Source organism: Eurosta solidaginis, chromosome 4, assembly GCF_040869045.1.
Source record: "Eurosta solidaginis isolate ZX-2024a chromosome 4, ASM4086904v1, whole genome shotgun sequence".
Lineage (NCBI taxonomy): Eukaryota > Metazoa > Arthropoda > Insecta > Diptera > Tephritidae > Eurosta > Eurosta solidaginis.
This window is the reverse complement of record NC_090322.1, coordinates 164507860-164531410: the sequence shown is the minus strand read 5'-3', so window position 1 is coordinate 164531410 and position 23551 is coordinate 164507860. Positions and strand designations below refer to the sequence as shown.

Genomic DNA, 23551 nt, shown 5'->3' with positions numbered 1-23551 from the left:
AAAAATAAAGAAATAATGGATTCTACTACAAAAATTAAAGTTGCTGGATCTTCTGGATTTTCTGATATTTTCTCACTCAAAATTCCTATTGTCGAAAATAAGTTTTCAAAATTACTTAATGAACTTCCATCTATTACCTGTGAACCAGATTATACTAAAAAGGTTAAACACCATACGGTTCACAGGATAGAAAAAAAAGGTATTTTACCATTTTCGAAACCCAGACGTCTTGATCCAATCAAACTTAAAATTGCTAAAGCTGAATTTGAATTTTTAGTTAAAACGGGTATATGCAGACCCTCAAATTCTCCTATTGCATCTCCACTTCATCTCGTTCCTAAAAAAGAACCAAATGATTGGAGATTGCGGAGACTATCGAAGACTTAATTTTATTACTACACCAGATCGGTATCCTTTACCACATATTCACGATTTAACAATTGATTTAAAAAACAAACAATTTTTTTCTAAAATTGATCTTGTACGTGCTTACCACCAAATTCCAACGACAGAAGAAGACATTCATAAAACTGCAATAACTACCCCTTTTGGAATGTTTGAATTCGTAAGAATGCCTTTCGGTTTACGAAACAGTTATTAATGAAGTATTTTCTGATTTCGATTTTGTATTTACATACATTGATGACATTCTTATTGCCAGTGATAATGAAGATCAACATATAAATCATTTAAAATCAGTTTTCAAAAGACTTGAAGAATATAATTTAAATATCAAACCTTCAAAATGTACTCTCGTTGTAAATAAATTAAATTTTTTAAGTTACGAAATTTCAGGCGAAGGTATTAAACCATCTTTAGATAGAATTTAAATCATAACAAATTTTGAAAAACCAATTTCTATAAATAAATTACAAAAATGTTTAGGTATGATAAATTACTATCGCAGATATATTAAAATGTTAGCAACAGAACTTAGTTCTCTCCATGAAATGTTAACACATGCAATTAAAAACAAACTCAAACAATTAAATTGGACAAATGAAACCACAACAGCTTTCGAAAATGTTAAAAAACTTTTTGCTAAAAATACTTTACTTGCACATTTCGACAAAAATGGTACTTTATCATTAGCAGTAGATGCATCAAATGTTGCTATTGGAGCAGTTCTTCAACAAACTAGCAATAATATACTAGAACCCTTAGCTTATTTTTCAAGAAAATTAACTACAACAGAAACTAAATATTCAACATTTGATCGTGAACTTTTGGCAATTTATAATTCAATTAAACATTTTAAACATTTTCTTGAAGGTAGAACTTTTACAATTTATACTGATCATAAACCTTTAATTCATGTTCTAAATTCTAAAGTAGATAGATCTCCTCGTCAACTACGTCATCTTGAATATATTGCTCAATTTACAAATGATATTCAATATATACGTGGAAAAGACAACATAGTTGCCGACACACTTTCCCGTATTCCAGAAATAAATGCAATTTCAACTCAAGACAAAAATTTAGAAACTTTATATAAAGAACAGCAAACTGATACATTTTTACAAAAAACCATTTCTGATCCAAATTCTAAAAATAATTTAAAAGAAATTCATATTCCAGTTATTAATTTAAACATATGGTGTGATGTTTCTCTACAACCTTTTCGACCTTATGTTCCACATTCTATGAGAAGAATTATATTTGACAAAATTCACTCATTATCTCATCCAAGTATAAGAACAACTAGAAAATTAATTCAAAATAAATATTATTGGCCTAACATGCGTAAAGAAATTAACGATTGGACTTCATCTTGCATCAATTGTCAAAAATCCAAAATTTCAAGACATACTAAATCTCCTATCCAAAAAATTCAAATACCATAAGGGCGTTTTGAACATATTCATATAGATATTGTTGGACCTCTTCCAGTTTCAAATGAAAATTGTTATATTTTAACAATTATTGACGTTGGCTTGAAGCTTATCCGCTTAAAGATAGTTCAACAAATACTATAGTAGAAACTTTTATTCAAAATTATATACCACTATTTGGTATACCATTAAATATTACAGTAGATCAAGGTTCACAATTCTCTTCAAAATTTTTTACGGAATTAACTAAACTTTTAGGTTCTCATAAAATTCATACATCTCCTTACCATCCCCAAGCAAATGGCATGATAGAGAAATTTCATCGAACTTTAAAAGCAGCAATTATAGCATCAAACGACTCGGTTCATTGGTCTGACATTTTACCATTCATTCTACTTGGTTTACGAACTTCTATTAAAGAAGATTTAAAATGTTCATCTGCTGAACTTGTTTATGGCCAAACACTTAGAATACCTGGTGAATTAATCATTTCAAATAGTAATAAAGAACATGATTTTTCTAATGACGCTCTTCATAAAATAAGAGAATATTTTTCGCTTGTTCGTTCTAAAGTTTTTCATCATAACAAAGAAAATTTTTTCGTTCCTAAACAATTAGAAAATTGTGAGTATGTTTTTGTTAAAGTTCTTCGTAAATCTAATTTATAATCACCTTATGAAGGACCTTTTAAAGTTATCTCTAAGAAACATAAAACATTTACAATTCAATACAAAACTACTATTAAAAATATTTCAATTGATTTACTTAAACCAGCAAACATACTTATTAACACTAATTTAAATACAAATACATTAAACAATAAAAAACAAAAAAAGGTTACATTTAATATTAATTAATAATTTGTTTGTTTCAAATTTTCTTGGAGGGGAGTAAATATAGTGTTAACTACTTTGTACTCTTTACTTTAATTTTTAAAATAATTTTTATTGAGTTTTCGTGTTATTTTAAAATTTTTTAATAACTTCAAAAAAAGAAAATCCTAATTAGTTGGAAAATATTTAAACTCAAAAATAAATAACATAATATTTAAAAAAAATAAATATTTATATATTTGGTTAACTACCAAAGCCTTAGTGAGCTGTTACCATAATGTCCAGCTCAGCCCTTGCAACCTAACCATCATAGAAGATTTCATGAAAAAATCATTTCGATCGGAGATATACATAATATATGTCCCATACAACCGATCGTTCAGATAGAAAGATTTTTAGCCATTTCTCCCTTAATTTCCAATATAAAAACGTTAAACTTTGTGATATTTATTCTAAATATCATAGAAGATTTCCTGAAAAAATCACTTTGATCGGAGCTATATGTATATGGTATATACCTATCCCATACAACTGATCGTTCAGATAGAAAGATTTTTGGCCATTTCTCCCTTAGTTTCCAATATAAAAACGTGAAACTTGATGATATATATTCTAATATATCATAGAAGACTTCCTGTAAAAATCATTTCGATCGGAGCTATATATAATATACTAGCCTATACCCGCGGCCCCGTCCGCAAGAAGAAAATGAAATATATGGGCTATTCACGTTAGCCTGCTTATCAAGTTAAAAATTGTTTCTGTCTAATGCATTTTATTTTTGTAAATGAGTAAAAAAAGAACTAAATGAGCTGATAACCTGATAGGATCCCCAAATGATCCAGAAATTATACAGAAAAGGCCACGTAGTGACCCAGACGCTATCGCGGACGGATAACGAAAACCGTACAGAAATGCCTCGGAAGGGTCTCCAAAAGTTCCCGGAATAGTCCCAAAAACTCGAAATGCCAACGACACGATTCTAGACTTATCCAGAGATAATACAGAAAAAGTCATGGAATGACCCCTAAAGGGTCCTCAAATGATCCCGAAATAGTCCCGAAAAAGTCCCCAAATTACCCTGATGGGTTCCCGTACAGATCCCAAAATCCATCCAGAAGTGATGCCAGAACGGTCCCCAAATAATCCCGTATTAGCCCCGAAAAAGTCCCGAAATGACCAGGACGGATCCCGAAAACCATCCAGAAATGATCCCGAAATAGTCCCGAAGAAGTCCCGAAATGTCCCTGACGGGATCTCAATCGGATCCCCAATGATTCCGTCCCAAATGGGTCCCAAATGATCCCGTATCAGCTGAGAAAAAGTCCCGAAATGACCCCAACGGGATTCCGGACGGATCCCGGAAACCATCTAGAAATGATGCCGGAAGGTACACCAAATGATCCCGAAATAGTCCCGAAATGACACCGACGGAAAACCATCTAGAAATGTGCCGGAAGGTACCCCAAATGATCCCGAATTAGTTCCGAAATGCCCCGACGGGATCCCGGACGGATCCCGAAAACCATCCAGAAATGATGCCAAAAGGGACCCCGTTTGATCCCGAAAAAGTCCCGAAATAACCCCGACGGGATCCCGGACGGATACCGAAAACCATCCAGAAATGATGCCGCTAGGTACCCCAAATGATCCCGAAATGGCCCCATCGCGATCTCGGACGAATCCCGAAAACTATCCAGAAATGATGCCAGAAAGGTCCTCAAATGAGCCCGTAATAGCCCCGACATGACAAAATGATTCCGAAAAAGTTCTGAAATGACCCGACGGGATTCCGGACGGATCCCGAAAACCATCCAGAAATGATGCCGAAAGGGTCCCCAAATGATTCCGTATCAGCTGAGAAAAAGTCCCGAATGACCCCAACGGGATTCCGGACGGATCCCGGGAACCATCTATAAATGATGCCGTAAGGTACACGAAATGATCCCGAAATAGTCACGAAATGACCCTGACGGTATCCCTTACGGATCCCGAAAACCATGCAGAAATGATGCCGGAATGGACCCAAATAATCCCGAAAGAGTCCTGAAATGACCCTGATGGGATCCCGTACGGATCCCGAAAATCATCCAGAAATGATGTCAGAAGGGACCCCAAATGATCCTGAAAAAGTTCCGAAATGAACCCGACGGAATCTCGAAAACCATCCACAAATGATGGCGGAAGGCACCCCAAATGATCCCGAAAAAGTTCCGAAATGACCCTGATGGGATCCCGGACGGATCCCGAAAACTATCCAGAAATGATGGCGAAAGGGTCCCCAAAAGATCCCGTATTAGTAGCGAAAAAGTTTCGAAATAACCATCTAGAAATGATGCCGGAGGGTTCCCCAAATGATCCCGAAAAAGTCCTGAAATGTCTCCAACGGGATCCCGGACGAATCCCGAAAACCATCCAGAAACGGTGCCGGAAGGGAACCAAATGATCCCGAAAAAGTCCCGAAATGACCCCGACGGGATCCCGAACGGATACCGATAACCATCCAGAAATGATGCCGGAAAGGTCCTCAAATGATCACCTAATAGTCCCGAAATAACCCTGACGGGATCCCGGACGGATCCCGAAAACCATCCAGAAATGATGCCGAAAGGGTCCCCAAATGATCCCGTGTTTTTCGAGAAAAAGTCCCGAAATAACCCCGACGGGATTCCGGACGGATCCCGAAAACCATCTAGAAATTATGCCGGAAGGTACCCCAAATGATCCCGAATTAGTTCCGAAATGACCCTGACGGGATCCCGGATGGATCCCGTAAACCATCCAGAAATGATGTCAAAAGGGCCCCACATGATCCCGAAAAAGTCCCGCAATGACTCCGACGGGATCCCTGACAGATCACGAGAACCATCCAGAAATGATGCCGCTAGGTACCCCAAATGATCCCGAAATGACCCCGTCGTGATCTCGGACGGATCACGAAAACTATTCAGAAATGATGCCGGAAAGGTCCTCAAATGATCCCCTAATAGTCCCGAAATGACCCTGACGGGATCCCGGACGGAACCCGAGACCTATCCAGAAATGATGCCGAAAGGGTCCCCAAATGATCCCGTATTAGTCGAGAAAAAGTCCCGAAATGACCCCGACGGGATCCCGGACGGATCCCGAAAACCATCCAGAAATGATTACGGAAGGGACGCAAAATGACCCCGAAAGGTCTCGTAGTGATCCCGGAAACCATCAAGAATTTATCTCTCAAAGGTACGCAAATGATCCCGAAAATACCCCGACGGGATGCCGGACGGATCCCGAAACCCATCCAGAAATGATGCCGGAAGGGTCCCCAAATGATCGCGAATTGGTCCCGTAATTATCCCGGAATAGTCCCGAAAATCTCCCAAAATAACCCGACGGGATCCCGGACGGATCCCGAAAACTATACAGAAATGATCCCGGAAGGGTCCCAAAATGATCCCGAAATAGTCCCGAAATGGTCCCGAAAAAGTCCCGAAATGACCCCGGCGGGATCCCGGACGGATCCCGAAAACCATCCAGAAATGATCCCGGAAGGGTTTCGATATGACCCTAACCATGTTAATAAGGCAGCAGGCGCGTTGGAGGGAATGAAGAGTTACATAGAAACATACAGGTAAAGCTAATAAAAGCTTGCTAATAAAAACAATTGAAGGAGGGCGGATGGCGGGATGAGAAGGAGAGGACCACTGATCGTTTTTCCAAAATTGTTTAGATATCGATCTGTATGTGCCAGATACCAAAAACTATTGATTTTAGAGAAAATTTATATTGAGTTATAACAATTTATAGATTTTACACCAGAGGTGGTGAGAAGGGGGAGGGGGACGGAGAGTGTCACTGCTCATTTTGTAAGCCCTCAACTTATTTGACCTATTGAGTTGTAATATTGGTGAAGGTCAGTAAAGGTAAAGTCATAATGTGTAAAAGTTATTAAAAAGTAATTTTTCGTAATTTTTTCCTTGTTCGAAAAAAATTTCGCTAGTAGACTATTGTCTGTTTCCAAAATTTCATCAAAATCCGTGTAGCCGTTCTGGCGTGATTCAGTCACAAAGAAGAAAAAAACATTAATTAAATTATTACTGTTCCTAAGGGGCGGAGACCTCCCCCTTTTGAAAAATATATAGCTAGTAGTTCTTTCTAGACTATTGGCTATGTGTGTGCCAAATTTCATCCAAATCCATGCAGCCGTTCTTGCGTGATTGAGGCACAAAGACAAACGTCTGGACATACAAACATCCAAACTATATATTAGAATTAGATATCCCATACAACCGATCGTTCAGATAAGGAAGTTTTTTGCCATTTTTTATTTTATATTTATCTTAAAAATCGTTAGGTATGTACATCCATATATTTCTCATCTTATACATCCGATTATTTGGAGATTACGAACGGGATAAGATTATTGCTCAGCCTCATTCATGAAAGGTATGAAGTCTTCGGCACAGCCGTCCTTACTTGTTTTCTGTTAAGTCTGTTGTTTCATCAAAAATTAATGACAATGTGTTTGCCCAAAAATTCAACACTCCTCATTTTAATGCCTCACCTAAATTATCTCCCAGGTGAAATGTCATTGTTCTGCTACATTTTATTGACAGAGCAATTTTCGTGGTAAAATTCCATTGAAGTAAATTTAAAATTATAAGTGGGTTAATGAATTTGTGGCAAATTTTATAAGCAGTATTTTGAATTTTTGTTTCAGTGAAAAAGAAAGTACCAAAATCGTGGCTACTGCCGAAAAACGACCAACATTGAAAATAAAGGGACCAGTGGACCAAATGGGGTTGGAAGGACCATTTATGGTCCAAATGGACGAAAGTGGCAACCGTGAGCCATATCGATACTTTTGACATTCAATACCGAGATTTTTGAGACGATAGTTTTCGGCGCTCAAAATCATTATTCACAAAGCCCAAAATATTGGAACCTTTCAAAGAACGCTTAGTGATAGCCATTGTGAATGATGACTAAGTGTGATATCTGTCAACTGCCTGACAGGATGTTCAATATGGCTACTTTTTAGCGTTTTGACAGGATGTTCAATATGGCGGCGCCTATCTTCAGTGCGTGATAGAAAGAGATACAGAATGAGACAGCGATAGTCAATTACAAATCAGGTGCGTGATAGAGAGATACAGAATGAGACAGCGATAGTCAATTACAAATCAGGTGACTTTGGAATTTTGACGTCTATGCAGAAGATATCACATTGGTGATAACTTTCTGGATCCACCTTTGGTTATGTTTGATCCCCTCAACTGTTTAGATATTACTTCAAATAACTGAGAATACATTTTTTTTGCTACATCCCCACATCTTGTTAATTCATAACATAAAATTTTGCTGCTCATCTCAGCTTATGCGGCCGAAGTGGTAGAGTTAATCTCTAGTCAACTTTAATTGGAGTTCAAACTTGCACTACACAACCGGACCTTAATGTTAAGTGAAGTTTGGAAAATAATTTAAAAAAGTCATTTTTCATAAAATCTTTTTTTTATTTTATTTTAGTTGGCTTAACTCGACGTTCATAGGACATATTCTATCTCTCAACTGAGGGAAACACGTTCATTGCAAACAATTGTGATCGCTGAAAGCGGCCATTGTTTGCGAATCTCAAGAATTCTCGATACATCTTAGCCTTCTGTTATCGTTCGAAGGAAATTGAAGTGTCAAATCAATTTAAAAAGTACCAATCAGCTGATTTCTGCTGTGCGAGGTAGGAAACTGAAAGCAAAATCTTGGATATCTTGTAAACCGTTTTGAAGGCATCCAATAATAAATCCCTGAATTAGAAATTTTAATTGATTAATGGGATCTGCAGCAGAGGAACGACCATCTGCAATTAGTAACGCACGAGATGAGAAAGATGGCAAAGAAGACCATATCAAAAGTAAACAATACAAATACAATGCCATTCGTGAACAAATGGAATTCTATTTTGGTGATGCGAATCTTGCACGAGATCAGTTTTTGAGGAAACTAATCGATAGGGATCCATGTAAGAATTAATTTTAAAAGTTATTCGAATTTGCCGTTCATTTTACTATTGCGATACAGATGTACCATTGGAGAAATTTCTTAAATTCAACAAAATAAAAGCGCTTACCAACTCCGTGAAGGCGATAGCACAAGGTGTTTCGCAATCGCAACTTCTTCAACTGGATGAGACAGGTTTAAAAGTTAAACGCAGAACTTTTATACCCGCCGAGCGCAATGTCGACCGTAAAACGCTATATGTAGAGGCATTGCCTCCTACAGCTGATCACGATTGGGTACGACAGGTGTTTGAGCGGTTCGGAGAAGTAGTTAATGTGTCCTTGCCCACATATGCGCAATCAAGAAAAATCAAAGGATTTGGATTTATTGAATTCAAACATATGGACAGTTTTCATAAGGCAATCTTAGCCTTTAATAAATTTAATGGTATATTGAAAATGCAAGGAACGGATCCAGGAGAATTGCAGAGTGTTAGAACTCTTATTATAGAACAAAACGGAGAAATAGGCACTGAAGAAAGGGAGGATTCTGACGCCGAGCAGAAAGTGGTTAAAAGGCACAAAAGTAGTATTGAAGATGCTGTGCACGGTGGTCCTGAGATGAAAAAGGCCAAAACATCAGATAATGGCAATGAATCCATGGCCACTAAAACTTGTGATACTACTCCAAATGATGCAAAGAAGATACGAAATGATAGTAACTTGAGTGCAAACGCGTTTTTTCATGAGCTAAAAATCCTACCTAAACAAGATTATAAGCGTTTGCGAAACAAATATTTTAACTTACACCATGGAAAGCAAGAACTGGAAATAAAAGAAAATCCTTCTTACACAAAAGGTTTAATAGTCGAAGTAGTATTCTTGAAGGCTTCTGCTAATGCTAAGGAATTCGAAGCAGAAATGCGTCAATATGAGACAGTAAAATATTTTGATGTCGAAGAAGGAGCTTGGCATGCGTATTTGAGTTTTGATACAGCTGAAGAAGCAGCGGACTTTGTGCGTCATGGTAGCTGTGCAGAATATAATTGTGGGTTGTTGAGTGGTGAAGCAGAGGAAAATTATTGGAAGAAGATTGAAGCAGAAACGAAATCTAATGAACTCGAAGTAGCAACACGAAACCAATTGTATAGCACGATACACTGCAACAGAAAGAAGAGGAGCGTAAAACAAAAAGTCCGTAAACAGCAAACTAAACCACCTAAACCGCAACACTTATATAGATGAAAAGATAATAATAAATGCAATGCTTCATAAATTTAATATGAACACCTAACTATCATTTTTTGAAACCAAGTTTGAAGTTGAAGAATATAATACAAAACAGTTATTATTCCAAAGGCTAATATTTTTGATCTATAATAAAGGCAAATTAACTTCTATCAGCTATTTTCCCGATTTAGACATGAAAAATTGGTCTGATTTTCCATTTCGATTCCAATTAGAACAGCCATGAACAAGTAAAGTAGGTTAAGGAACTTTAAGTATTCCCCGGTAATTCTGGGAAATTATGAGATTAACCTGTTTCGGTATAGAGAACGAAGTTTGGCCTGCAAGAGTACGGTAGAACGGGGTTCACCGAGCGCGTCTGGCAATGTGTATGAGATCAGAAGTTTGCACCATGTTTTGAAATTCTCCCGAAAACAATAGAAATGGCAGACGCAATATTGGAAGCACTAAAGTGATCGCAACAGAAAAATTACGGAGTAAGGAAATGCTTTAAGTGAAGAAAGCCAGGTCAGCGCTTCCCAAGGCAGTCGGTTCTATGTACCGGAGCGACTCGGGATTTTTCCCGACCAAGGACTGCCATTTCAGTGTGACCCCATTTAATTTGTTTCGTCCCTCCCACAAATTGTCATCCTCCCAGCAGCTCCTTGCAGTAGGACTGCTACATATTCTCTTACTCTGGGAAGGTATCGAACCCAATCCGGGTCCGCCTCATGACCCCGGTCCTGAGAAATGGTTTTGCTGCATTTGCCAGAAAAGAATCTTTTTAGGACGGTCATACTCTGTTCAGTGTGTCTCGTGCAAGGGATGGTTGCATCGGACAGGTTGTTCTGGGCTTGATCCCAAAACCCGACGTCCACATAACTTTTATAAATCTTTTGTGGCTCCTTGCTGCTCACGCCCAAGGGCGTCCCGTAGTCTACGCCTAAGCGTATCCCCACTACCTTCCAGCAGCTTCGCTGCTCAGCAAGCCCCACGGCGCCAACAACTCAAACAGCTGATACCACTCTTAACTACTACCTTCGGAGTAGAGCTGGTAACAATGCTGAGCATCAGCCCCTGCCCCCGTCTTCTTCTCCCCCCCTCTTTTCTGGCAGCAATCGTGCAGGTCAGGAAAACAGACTCTTAGTCCCTGCCTCCGTTTGCACCGTCTGCCAGCACAGAATATATAGGTTTGCGACATCCGCTCAATGCAGCTCCTGCCTTGGGTGGTGCCACTTTCCTAGATGTTCTGATCTCCGCGACGGCAACCCCTCGACGGGTTTCATCGCGCCATGTTGCCAGGTCGCAAACCCAAATCATCCGGGTACCCCTAATGCTTGCTCAAGGGCGCCCAGTCCCAAGGCCACAACAGCAATTGCGTCCTGGCCTTCCACAACCTAGGCGTAGTCACCCCTCACTTACCCCTAGAGTGGCGGCGTCACCCCTAATGCACTTCAGAATTCTGCAGTTCAACTGTAATGGACTAACTGGGAAGATTACGGAGATAGTCGATTTCATGAAGCGGAACAACATCCGCATTGCTGCGATTCAAGAGACTAAACTCACAGCAAGATCTGCATTGCAGACCTGCTCTGGTTATAATGTCCACAGGAAAGACCGCGAGAGCGGAAATGGAGGCGGCCTCGCGTTTATTATACACCACTCTGTGCAATATCATATATTTGATCCTGGCATCGACCGCAGTGACAATGTCTTAGAACGTCAAGGCCTATCTGTCCGGTCAGGCGATGCAAATCTAGAAATCATCAACATCTACATCCCTCCTGCCACCTGTTGCCCCAGTGGATACCGCCCTAATATCGAGGCCTTACTCACTGGCAACAATCGCATTATCTTAGGCGATTTCAATGCCCATCACGACCTATGGCATTCAAACTTGCGGGCGGACAGTAGGGGTGAGATGTTGGCGGATCAAATAGACGAAACGACGTTCTGCACAATAAACGGGGACGCCCCCACACGTATGGTAGGAAGTTGTCATAGCTCGCCAGATATCTCAATCGTGAGCGCAGAACTCGTAAACTGCGTCAACTGGCAGCCGATGGTAACATTGGCATCCGACCACCTGCCCATACTTATTTCGTTCGAGCGTACCGCCGACTTCATTGTCACCGAAAAACGCACTTTCATAAACTTCAAAAAAGGAAAGTGGGAAGAATATAAATCTGCAACAGACAGCAGCTTTGCTGCCCTCCCTATCCCGACTGATGCCCGCCAAGGGAAGCGTGCCTTCCGTAAGGTCATTGAATCCGCCTCGGCACATTTCATTCCCGCCGGGAGAATTCCCGAAATCCGGCCCCACTTCCCGGCGGAGGCCGCGAGCTTAGCGAGGGAACGCGACCTTATAAGACAGCTTGATCCAGGCGACCCCCAAATAAGGGATATAAACCAACGCATCAGATTGCTTGTGGACGAACACAAGCGGGCGAAATGGGAAGAGCACCTAAGAGGTTGTAACCTCTCTACCGGTGTAGGTAAACTTTGGTCCACCGTAAAGTCCCTATCGAATCCGACTAAGCACAAAGACAAAGTTTCCATCGCCTTTGGCGATAAGGTGCTGTCGGATTCGAAAAAATGCGCGAGCGCTTTCTGCCGACAATATATAATGCATCCTACGGTCGACAAAAATAGACGGAGAGCCAATAGACACGCACATAAACACAAACTCAGTGCGTCACCAATTACCATCACCGCTAGAGAGGTTGAGGACGCCATTGGTCGCGCTAAACCATCCAAAGCAGTGGGCCCAGACGGCATAGCCATGCCGATGCTTAAAAACCTAGGGAAAGAGGGTTTCAAATATTTAGCGCATGTCTTCAACCTGTCTCTCTCCACCTTTGCCATACCCGAGAAATGGAAAATGGCCAAGGTGGTCCCGCTACTAAAGCCTGGGAAACCAGCTAACGTAGGTGAGTCATATCGTCCGATATCTCTCCTATCGCCAGTGGCAAAGACGCTTGAAGCCATTTTGCTCCCTTATTTCCAAGCACAATTGCAGCTAGCCCCTCATCAGCATGGCTTCAGAAAACTCCATAGCACTACCTCCGCGCTAAATGTCATTAGCACCCAGATAAATTCCGGTTTGAATCAATATCCCCACCATATAACAGTACTCGTAGCGTTAGACCTATCAAAAGCTTTTGATACGGTCAACCATGGCTCGTTACTGCAAGACCTGGAAGGGTCTACCCTTCCCACATGTCTTAAAAGGTGGACCGCAAATTATCTGGGTGGTCGGCAGGCATCGGTGCAATTCAAAAACGAAACATCAAAACAAAGGAGAATTAAACAAGGGGTGCCACAGGGTGGTGTCCTATCCCCGCTTTTGTTTAATTTCTACATATCTAAGCTACCTTCTCCACCGGAAGGAGTCACAATCGTTTCCTACGCCGATGACTGCACAATAATGGCCACAGGCCCAGGCCCAAAGATCGATGAGCTATGCAATAAAATAAACGGCTATCTCCCTGATCTCTCCAGTTTTTTCGCCTCGCGAAACCTGGCATTGTCACCGACTAAATCTTCCGCGACCTTATTTACAACATGGACGCCCCAAATGTCGACCATATTGAACATCCACGTCGATGGCACTACGCTACCGACTGTCCTACACCCCAAAATCTTGGGTGTGACGTTTGATCAGGATCTACATTTTGGTGCGCACGCAACCGCAATTGTTCCAAGAATTCAGAGCCGTAATAAAATCCTCAAATCCCTTGCTGGCAGTACCTGGGGAAAAGATAAAGAAACGCTCTTGACCACATACAAAGCAATTAGCCAGCCGATTACGTGCTACGCGTCACCCATATGGTCGCCAAGCCTAAAAACCACCCACTGGAAGAAACTACAGGCCTGCCAAAATACTGCTCTCAGAATCGCCACGGGCTGCCTTCTTATGTCCCCAGAACACCATCTGCATAATGAGGCGAGAATACTCCCCATCAGGGAGAGAAATGAGATGCTGACCAAACAGTTTCTGTTGAATACCCAGAAACCTGGGCATCCCAACAGACATCTGATTGACGAACCAGCACCGCCTAGGGGCCTAAGGAGTCATCTCCGTAAGCATTTTGAGGAAATACGGCACCTGAGAACCCAGCCGTATGAAGCGGAAAAACACAAGCAGGTCCTTGGTGAACTCCATAGACAGGCGTCGGACCTTTATGTCGGGAATTGCCTGGTGAATCCAGTACTTGAAGAAAAATATCCAGAACTCGCAGAAGAGGAACGCATACTCCCCAGGGAAACGCGTGTCACTCTTACTCAACTTCGTTCTGGATACTGTAACAGGTTAAACTCTTACCTATCCAGAATCAACCCCGACATACAAAATGTATGCCCTGCTTGCAATGTGTCCCCACATGACACCAACCATCTCTTTAATTGTAATGTGGAACCAACGCCTCTAACACCCCTTTCCTTATGGTCCACCCCTGTTGAAACGGCAAGTTTCCTTGGACTCCCGTTAGAGGATATTGATGACAGTTTGTGATCGGTCGCGGCTATTAGGTGGGGCGAGCATTGCTACAACAACAACAAAGCCAGGTCAGATTGTAGTTGGCTGGTCGTAAACACGAAGCCCAAGTCCACTTGGTAACGTTTTACAAGACGATGTACCACCTAATTTTTATCAAAAATTATCAAAGGTCGTAACAGGTCGTTTTTAGAATCCAAAAGAAAATATACAGCCCAATTCTAAACCAAAATTCCGTGCGGGTTTTTTCCCTTCTCCCATTCCTCGTATTCTAAATAAAAATTCCTTGTGAGTTTTTTCACTTCTCCCTTTCCTCCTATTCTGAACAATGTTCGAAAAAGCGGAAACCGGTTATGGGAGAAAAGTAGGTATTATGAATGTGAGGGAGAGGGAGATTTCTCTGCCATTTCATATGAGTTTTTTCACTTGGTTAAATTAAAGGGAATTCATTAAAATAGTTAAAGGAAATTGGTTCTTTTAAGAAAGAACACTTATTTGTATAAATTTGTGCTAAGATATGTATTTACATTCTACCACAATATTCTCACTGTTAATACAACAACAACTACAACCACAATATTCTTTATTTTAAGTCGAAAAGTATATCATAAGCAACGGTAGAGCTCTTGGTATACATATTTGATGCAGCCATCCAGAAATTGCGCAAGGATTTTTAAATAAGGCTTAAATAGATTTTGGCATATGACGAAGGACGAATTCAACTCAACGTGGCCGCCAGAAAATTGCTTTGCAGAATGAAAGCAGGCAACTCTGGCGGATTTGTGTTATCCCGCCATCTTCTTAATATGCTCCTCTGATGTTGCTGTGGCACCAATTCATTACTCATTTCAGTGCATACCACATGAAATGCAATAATGTGCATTGTTTATACCTTATATCTTAATTTCAAACAAATTCGCAACAATAATTAAACTTTTCAATTTTTTAAACAAAATAAGAAATGCGCAAGGAAATTTCAATTGACAAAACAGCTGACTTCGAAATTCCTATTCCCCAATTTTTCTTCTCCCTAGGAGAAAAGAATTGGAGGAATTTTTCCGCGGGAATAAAAAAAATCCGCGAGAATATTTAGAATTGGTTTGATAAATTTTTAATTCTGTCAAAAGATATAAGCAAAAAATCGTTTCAAATTTTCATAAGTAGGATATGTAGCAGCGCGCACATACACAGCCACGCTCACCTGATAAAATACCCTGCAAGACGGAGGTAACCAGTTCACCCACACATTCAAAGCTTTTTTCGCTCTCCACTAACACATCGACGTTTCATCCTGTCATCGAAATGACAGTTCATTAATTATTCCGGAAAACATTGAAACGCAAAAAAAATATAAATTGTTTACAACGAAAAATATCTTGTGCTTTTAGTTGTGACATGTGACGGAAATTAAAAATTTTGTTGCAGAGAACACCTTTTTGCGTTGGCGACCTTCGCCCAAAATAACATTAAGTTAATTTGAATTGTGACATGTTACTGAAATTAAGAATATTGCTGCAGAGACCATCTTTTTGCGTTGGCGGCCTTCGCCCAAAATAATATTAAGGGTAAAGTTTTACAAGACGGTTCACCACCTAATTTAAAAATATCAAATAATAATAAAAACGGAGCTCGAGACGCCCCTTTTGATTCCACGTTTGATAATTTTTGATAAAAATTGGGTGGTGCACCGTCTTTTAAATCGTTACCATATTAAGTTGTATAGAATCGACGGGATGGCCTACAAGGTTTTATGTCAACTAAATCGCTCCCGATATGGTCGGGCTAGTACCTTAATGGTTCCCGGAACGTACCCGATCTGCATCCGGCAAAGGACCAACAAAGTCGATAACGGGGAGTGTCCTTATCGCTACAACAACAACAACATTATTTACTTTCTGATTTTCATTCATACGTATGTGCATTTTTAAATAATAAAAAAAATGTTATATTATTCTAATAGATAGCATCTCCGCCGGGTTGCGATTCAGCTCAGAATATGCCAAAATCAGAGGAAATCTACAAAAACAAGGTACTTTACAAGCAACATGCTTTGGAATACGGTACCAAACTGGTTGGATGTATTTCCCTAAAAAAGGGTGGAACTACGCATCTTGGTTTGTCAGTATTTGCTTCGGTAATTTATATTGATTTGTAGTGATTAAAAATTGCAATAGTAGATAATGTAATGTGAATTAAAATTGAATAGGTAGCCGGAGCAAAAAAGGCAACTGATCGGCATGCAACTGTTATTTATGTGGTGCCACCGGGAGCTGCTGCTGCTATCCTAGAAGCATTAGAAGCAGAAATGTCTTTGATTTTTTGTATCACCAAAGTTGTGCCATAACATGATAGGGTTCGCGTTAAGCACGCTCTCTTAAGGCAAAAAAAATCGCGTCTAGTCAGGCCCGATTGTCCAGGAATCATCGCACCAGAAAGGGTAAGTAAATTGGCTACCATATTAAATATATAAGCAACATGTATGAATTTTTTAGTGATAATTTGTCATGCTTTTGTTGATAATCAACTGAAGAATGCAAATACGACAGAGTTCGAAGTTCATGTGAAAACCAATTAATTTTTTTAATTAGCATTTGGAGAGAAAAATACATATGTATGTATGCATAGAACTGCATAGGAGGGGAGGAAAAATTAATTATTATCAGTAGATTTGCAAGATTTTTGTCATTTTCCCTGCATCGCAGTTGTCATTACATTGCGTTAAGAGAGGACATCAACACCTTACTACCCACAGCCAGTTAAAATTATTGTAAATTTTGCTCTTTTCATCACTGTTTCAAAACGTGGAAAGTTATATATCGAGCATTCCATGGAGAATGGTGGATTTTAGCAGACTTTCGCATTGCCGGCATTATTAAGATTCAATCCCTAGAAGGTTTAATGTAGTCATATCAATAGTTCCCGAGATGGTGGGGCTAGTACCACAATGGTGCTTGTTACCGGATAGATAGATCATTTATTGAGGATTGCACAGTGACTTGCACATCTCCTTCACAGCACCTCATCCTAGCCGACTTCCTTGATGAACCCCAGCAGTGTTCTTTGCTTGAGGGATTAAATGTGGGAATGCTCTGGCCTTGGTGAGCCCATAAACTTAGCCCTACTTCTTGAAATTGCGCCGCAATCTAGAAGGATATGGGCCACCGTCTGCTGATCCATCACAAAATCGGTATGTGTTGTTCGATACTATACCCAGCTTTTGCATGTGACTGTTCAGTCTAAAGTGTCTTGTAAGAATAGCCGTTGGGGTTCTTAGGTTATCTTTTTGAGAGGCCTATTAATGCCCTATATCGAGTTGTGCTGTAACCCCCTAACAGTAACTTAGATTGACTCAGGCCTGGCATATTGCGCCAGTGTTCTCTCTTTTCCCTCCCTTCTGCTAATAAATGCCCCTGTGGGCCAACTGGCAGGAACGGCTCGGGATCGATGGGTCATGCAGTTGCTGCCTCTCTTTCCGTCTTGTCCGCCTGCTGTTGTTGTAGTAGCAGTGCTTCGCCCCATCCAATAGGTGCGACCGATCACAAATTGTCATCAATGTCCTCTAACGGGAGTCCAAAGAAACTTTCTGTTTCAACAGGGGTGGACCATAATGAAAGGGATGTTAGGGGCGTTGGTTCCACAATACAATTAAAGACATGGTTGGTGTCATGTGGGGACACATTGCAAGCAGGACATACATTTTGTATGTCGGGGTTGATTCTGGATAGGTAAGAGTTTAGCCTGTTACAGTATCCAGCTCGAAGTTGAGCTAGAGTGACTACTCTCGTTTCCCTAGGGAGAGTGCGTTCCTCCTCTGCTAGTTTTGTTCTTTGAGTACAGGAATCACCGGCATAGAGGTCCGACGCCTGTTTGTGGAGTTCACTGAAGACATGCTTGTGTTTTTTAGCTTCATACGGCTGTGTTCTCAGGTGCCGTATTTCCTCATAATGTAAAGAGGCCGTGAACAACAAGAGCCACAAAAGATTTATAAAAGTTACGAGGAAGGTTGGAAAGGACGCGTTTCCAATCCTCCAGTGCTCCCAGCTTAAGGCAACAAAATTTGGAATTTATATTTTTCAATTATATGTGTATTTTAAGCTTTCGGAATGTATTAGTCTCCGATCAATGCAGCTAAACATGTCTTTGGATGTTGGAAATTCAAAATAACGTGTATCCAATCACCCCTCAACTTTGTTTAGTAAAGACGCTGTCGGAATGCATGAAGATTCCGATTAGCACAGCTCAACATATAATGGGAGGTTGAAAAGGACGTGTTTCCAATCCCCCTTGCTCCAACTTTTATTTGGCCTTATTTTCGTTATTTTTGTTACACATTATATAATTTTATTGTTATATTTATGCTGTCGGAATGCGAATGATTCCGATCAGCAACAGTAAATACCAGCTGGAAATACCGAATTCCAGCGAAATTAGTTGTTGGAACTGTCTGGAGTTACAGGTGGCGACCGATTTTCTTTTCCTTATGGCCGGATGCATTGTATTTTGCTGCTACCATTATTACCATTCCCTTTTCGCGCTCCAGTATCGGTATATCATGTAAAAAAATAAAAGAAAAAAAAAACTATCTTATTGGAAGGGTTTTACAATGCTCCAATAAACTTTTTTTAAAAGTATTGAAGTTATTACTACTTTTTATGTGATTAGGAAGTTCATTGAAATATTTCAGGCCCTTATATATATGACCGTCCTAAAAAGATTCTTTTCCGGCAAACGCAGCAAACCCATTTCTCAGTACTGGGGTCAGGAGAAGTACCCGGATTGGGGTCGATACCTTCCCGGAAGAGGAGAGTATGGCGGAGACCCGCTGCAAGGATCTGCTGGGGGGTTGATAATTCGTGGGAGAGTGGAGTCCGCCTGCTCATTGCCCTCCACTCCCCTGTGGCCTAGGACCCAGGCCAACAGTACTACGTTGTGTGCTCCTAATTGATTCAGCTTTTCTACGCACTGAAGGACAAGTGCTGACTTTATTACGAACGCCGCAAGTGCCTTTAGTGGAACCTGACTGCCTGACTGAGTATGGCAATTGTTTCATTGGGGTATCAGCGCTGAAGGTTCAGCTTAGCGCACTAACTTATGGCGAATACTTCCGCTCGAAAATGCTCGGATGTGCTTTTATAGTTACTGATATTTTGGTTCTGGGTCCGAAAACTCTGGCTCCAATCCCCTCTGGCGTCTTCGAGCCATTTATGTACCTTCCGATCTTGAGCCTAGTAATACATTGCACCCGCCTATACCTATACAGCCGTACCAAGAGACGGAGCAGCCCATTACATATTGGCACAACCGGAGCACTGCTGGACATCCATCCTATATGAAACCTATGCATTCAAAAGTGTTTGTACCAGTGGCTGGTGCACACCGAACTGGACCAATGTATGCTATATTGAGGCCAAGCTATGTTTATGTAAATAATGTTACTGCTAATGTCAATTTGCACGGTTGAGCACATACAGTACCTACGTGTATACAAGGTGGAACACCACACTACCTACATGGCGATGTAGCCACCGATCAGGTTGTTGTAAGAGATTAATTAAAATATGTTATTCATAAACACTGATTCTTATATTTTTATTATCATTAATCTGTAGACTAGACTCATGACGGGTATTCTTACTGGACACTGCCTTCTGGCGTCACATGCCTTTAAATTAGGCTTGGTCAGTGATAGCAGATGTAGGAAGTGCGAGTTGGAGGAGGAAACGATAGATTTCATTCTGTGCTCGTGCCCTGCGCTTGCTGGGCTAAGACTCCAGCTGACAGATGTCAGATCTAGAAGCAGCAAGTGGCTTAAGTTCTAGGAAGCCGCTAACCCGCTGGAGCCATGAGAAGCGTGAGTGCACTTTGGGTGCCCCAAGAAAAGTTCCGTACCTGCTCCGAATAATTTGATAGATAGATAGATTAGATAGGGATCTGTTCTAGGTCCAACTCTTTGGAATGCGGTGTATGGGGGATGCTACAAATCGACCTTCCCGGAGGCACGGAAATTGTCGGCTATGCAGATGATATTGTCGTAGTAGCAGTGGCCAAGAAACTTGATCTGCTCCACGCATTATGTAACGACGCCATGGGAAGAATAACGGAATGGTTGACGAACACGGGGCTGGAGATGGCTAGCAATAAGACAGAAGTGGTTCTGATGAGCTCAAAGCGGACTGTGGATGAGTTGGTCCTAACCATAGGAGATTTTCAAATAAATTCAAAGCCCTCCTTGAAATATCTAGGAGTAATCATTGACTCAAAACTAACTTTTAGGGAGCACTTCAGGGCGGTGGGGGACAAAGTTTCTAGAGTTAGTGGAACCCTAACGCGAATAATGCCCAACATCGGCGGCCCAAGCGAAGCTACCCGTCAGCGATTATCCAACGTAACCAGCTCTATAATATTATATGCAGCACCAGTATGGCACAGATCTAAAATGGTCCACCAAAAAGATATACTAGCAGCCTACCGCATTACTGCTATACGAATAGCATGTGCTGTTCCGACGACGCGATCCATGTTTTATCCAGGAAAATCCCAGTAGATCTACTCTCAGGTGAAATGGCCGATCTGTATGGCATTGGATTCAGCCGACCATCTGAAGATGCTAAGAAAAGCGCAAGGTCACCAACAATAGTTAGGTGGCAAGAACGGCGGGAAGATTCGAGAAAAGAGCGCTGAACCTTCATGCTAGTCCGGAATATAGCGGAATGGTACGAGCGAAAACACGGCAAACTAAATTACCATCTCACACAGATATTGAGCGGGCACGGTGGCTTGAAGAAATATCTACATAAGCGTGGGATAGAGGAGGATCCTTTCTGTCCAATCTGTCCGTCCGAATTGGAAAGCGCAGAACCTGTAATATTTCACTGCCCTCGTTTTCACGGCGAAAGACTGTCTGTAAACAGAGTTTTTGGAGAGGAACCTTCCATTAGGAATTTAGTTCCACGAATTTGCGGACAAATAGATTGTTGGATTGCTGTGAGCAAGATGGCCTTTATAGTAATGACGAAATTGATGATGCATGCCGAAAGGGAGCGTAGAGAAATGCGCATACGAAGTAGTGGCGACTAAATCGCCTTTGAAGTTACTTTACCAGGTCCTGATTCTAGTTATCTGAAATTTCTCTTGTGCCTTTGGAAAAGAGCTATGTGTGGAGCCCTATTTATGGAACACTTTTCGGCTTATATTAAAAACTTTTAATCTATTCTTACTGATATGAGTTTCTTTTTCATTCTAGGTAATTTGATTTTGACGATGTGAATATAGAAATATCCCAAATATTCCAGCTGTGGCTGTAAGAACATACATTTGCTCAAATTAGAAGAAAACTGCACGGTTGAGCACATCCAGTATCTAGGTTTATACAAGGAGGAACACCACACTACTTTCACGGGGATGTAGCCACCGATCACGTTGTTGTAAGAGCTTATTTTAAATATGTTATTCATAAACACTGATTCTATTATTTTGTTTTGGTTTTTACTTTAGAGTCAACCTGTTATATAAGCGATGTCAGCTATGCCTGTAACGTAAGCGCCTTCAGATGTAATAGTTACCGCGGACGCGGTCACAGGAGTAGTTCACTACGTGGGGATTACACTAATCAAGGACTTTCAATATCGGAAGGTTTTCCAGCACTATAACACACCAACAATATGTGCAATCACCCGAATAAATTGTACAACAAACGTTAACACCACATCATCAGCCAGCAACAACAACAACAAACGCAACAAGTTGAAACTTCTAAACAATTAATGACTAGTGAACCACCAACATATCCGCAATATGCGCAAACATCAACACCAACATGTGTCGCCTACTTTGCAAAACGGTGAAGATGGCCAAGGCCATTCTGATTCTAATACTGATAAAGGCGAACCATTGGCAAATTTAAAAACTCAAACAGACCACGGAAAATGTTGATGATGGTATTAATTCTAGTACGGATAGTAAAGAATTTAAACCTAGGAAAAAAGCTAAACTTGATAAAAACTTAACCGAAGATGACAATGTTTCTAATTCTAATACAAAGGAAGATGAACCTTTGATAAATATGAAGCTTAAAACAGAGTTATCAAAAAATGACGATGATGATAATGATGTTGATGCAAAGTCCAATGTTGAAAATGATGAAAATTATGAAACAGAATCTGAAAATAGTATGAGTGTGGATTATAACCTGAAGCAAAACTGTCATATCCGGTACGACCAGAATTAGATGTTAAGAAAAGAGCCTACATAAAAAGGCTCAGTATATTTATGGAAAATGTATCATGAGACAATGCCCAATGTATGTATTTCAATTAAATTCAGCACATTGTTGGAAAAAGCATCTAAACTTTATGCATCGTGTAGAGAAACCAGAACATTTACAATTTAAATATAACGAACGTGGTGCAAAATGTAAATTTTGTGATATTCAAGCAGCTACACCAGCTTCAACAAATTATTGGACCATGAGATTTCTCATATGCCTAATAGTCATTATTTAAAATGTAAATTATGCGATTGGAAGACGAAAATACATTCAAGTATGAATTTTCATTTACGTGTACAACACGCTGAAACAATTGATGTAACAACGAAAAGTTTAGAATTGAATGTTTTTCCATATTGTAATCACAATGGTATTTACGCAAACACTTAATACATCTTTTCTATGTTTAGAATGTGGTGAATAATTTAGAACAAATACAAGTTTACGTGTGCACCACAAGATTTGAACGGAAATATCTTGAGGGTATGGTTACACCTATGTGGCATCTACAAGCTATTTATAATGACTAGTATGGAATGAATCCGGATATGGAAGAAAACGGAGGTGACGAAATGAATCACCATGCTTCTTTGGATTCTGGTGATACTCCTGACATGCTTCCTAATTTCCCTACGTCTGATGTTACTATACCTACCAAACTAATATGACTGCAAACTGATGAGCAACACTACCAGCGCAGGAAAAATAAGAACTTCAAAACAAGGTTTCGGAAAGGGCGCGACTATGAATAGACGTTAATGTATTTATATAGTTTATAAATATATAAAATTCACATATGTAAAGTTCGCTAGAGTAATAAGGCAATAATTTAAATTGTAAAAAAACATTGTATATATGAAAAATTTATAATTAAATATTATCTGAACATAAAGGACGCGTTTCATTCATAGAAAAAGCGATTT

General features: G+C 40.3%; 1 protein-coding gene and 1 long non-coding RNA gene across 5 annotated transcripts; both read left to right on the top strand.

The window, feature by feature from the left end:
- Positions 1–8334: 8334 nt before the first annotated feature.
- LOC137248302 (la-related protein 7-like) lies at positions 8335–10040 on the top strand. Its single transcript, XM_067779174.1, has 2 exons — positions 8335–8663; positions 8723–10040. Exons 1-2 carry the CDS (start codon positions 8474–8476, stop codon positions 9883–9885), a joined length of 1353 nt encoding a protein of 450 aa, XP_067635275.1. The 5' UTR covers positions 8335–8473; the 3' UTR covers positions 9886–10040.
- A 5557-nt stretch (positions 10041–15597) lies between these two features.
- Positions 15598–23520, top strand: LOC137250583 (uncharacterized). Of its 4 annotated transcripts, none has more exons than XR_010953011.1 (4): positions 15598–15927; positions 16086–16799; positions 21606–21786; positions 21857–23520. It is a non-coding gene; the product is annotated as an uncharacterized lncRNA (long non-coding RNA). The 4 variants fall into 4 exon arrangements; XR_010953010.1 differs by having other exon boundaries at positions 15598–16496; positions 16573–16799; XR_010953009.1 differs by having other exon boundaries at positions 15598–16496; positions 16569–16799.
- The last annotated feature ends 31 nt before the right edge of the window (positions 23521–23551 follow it).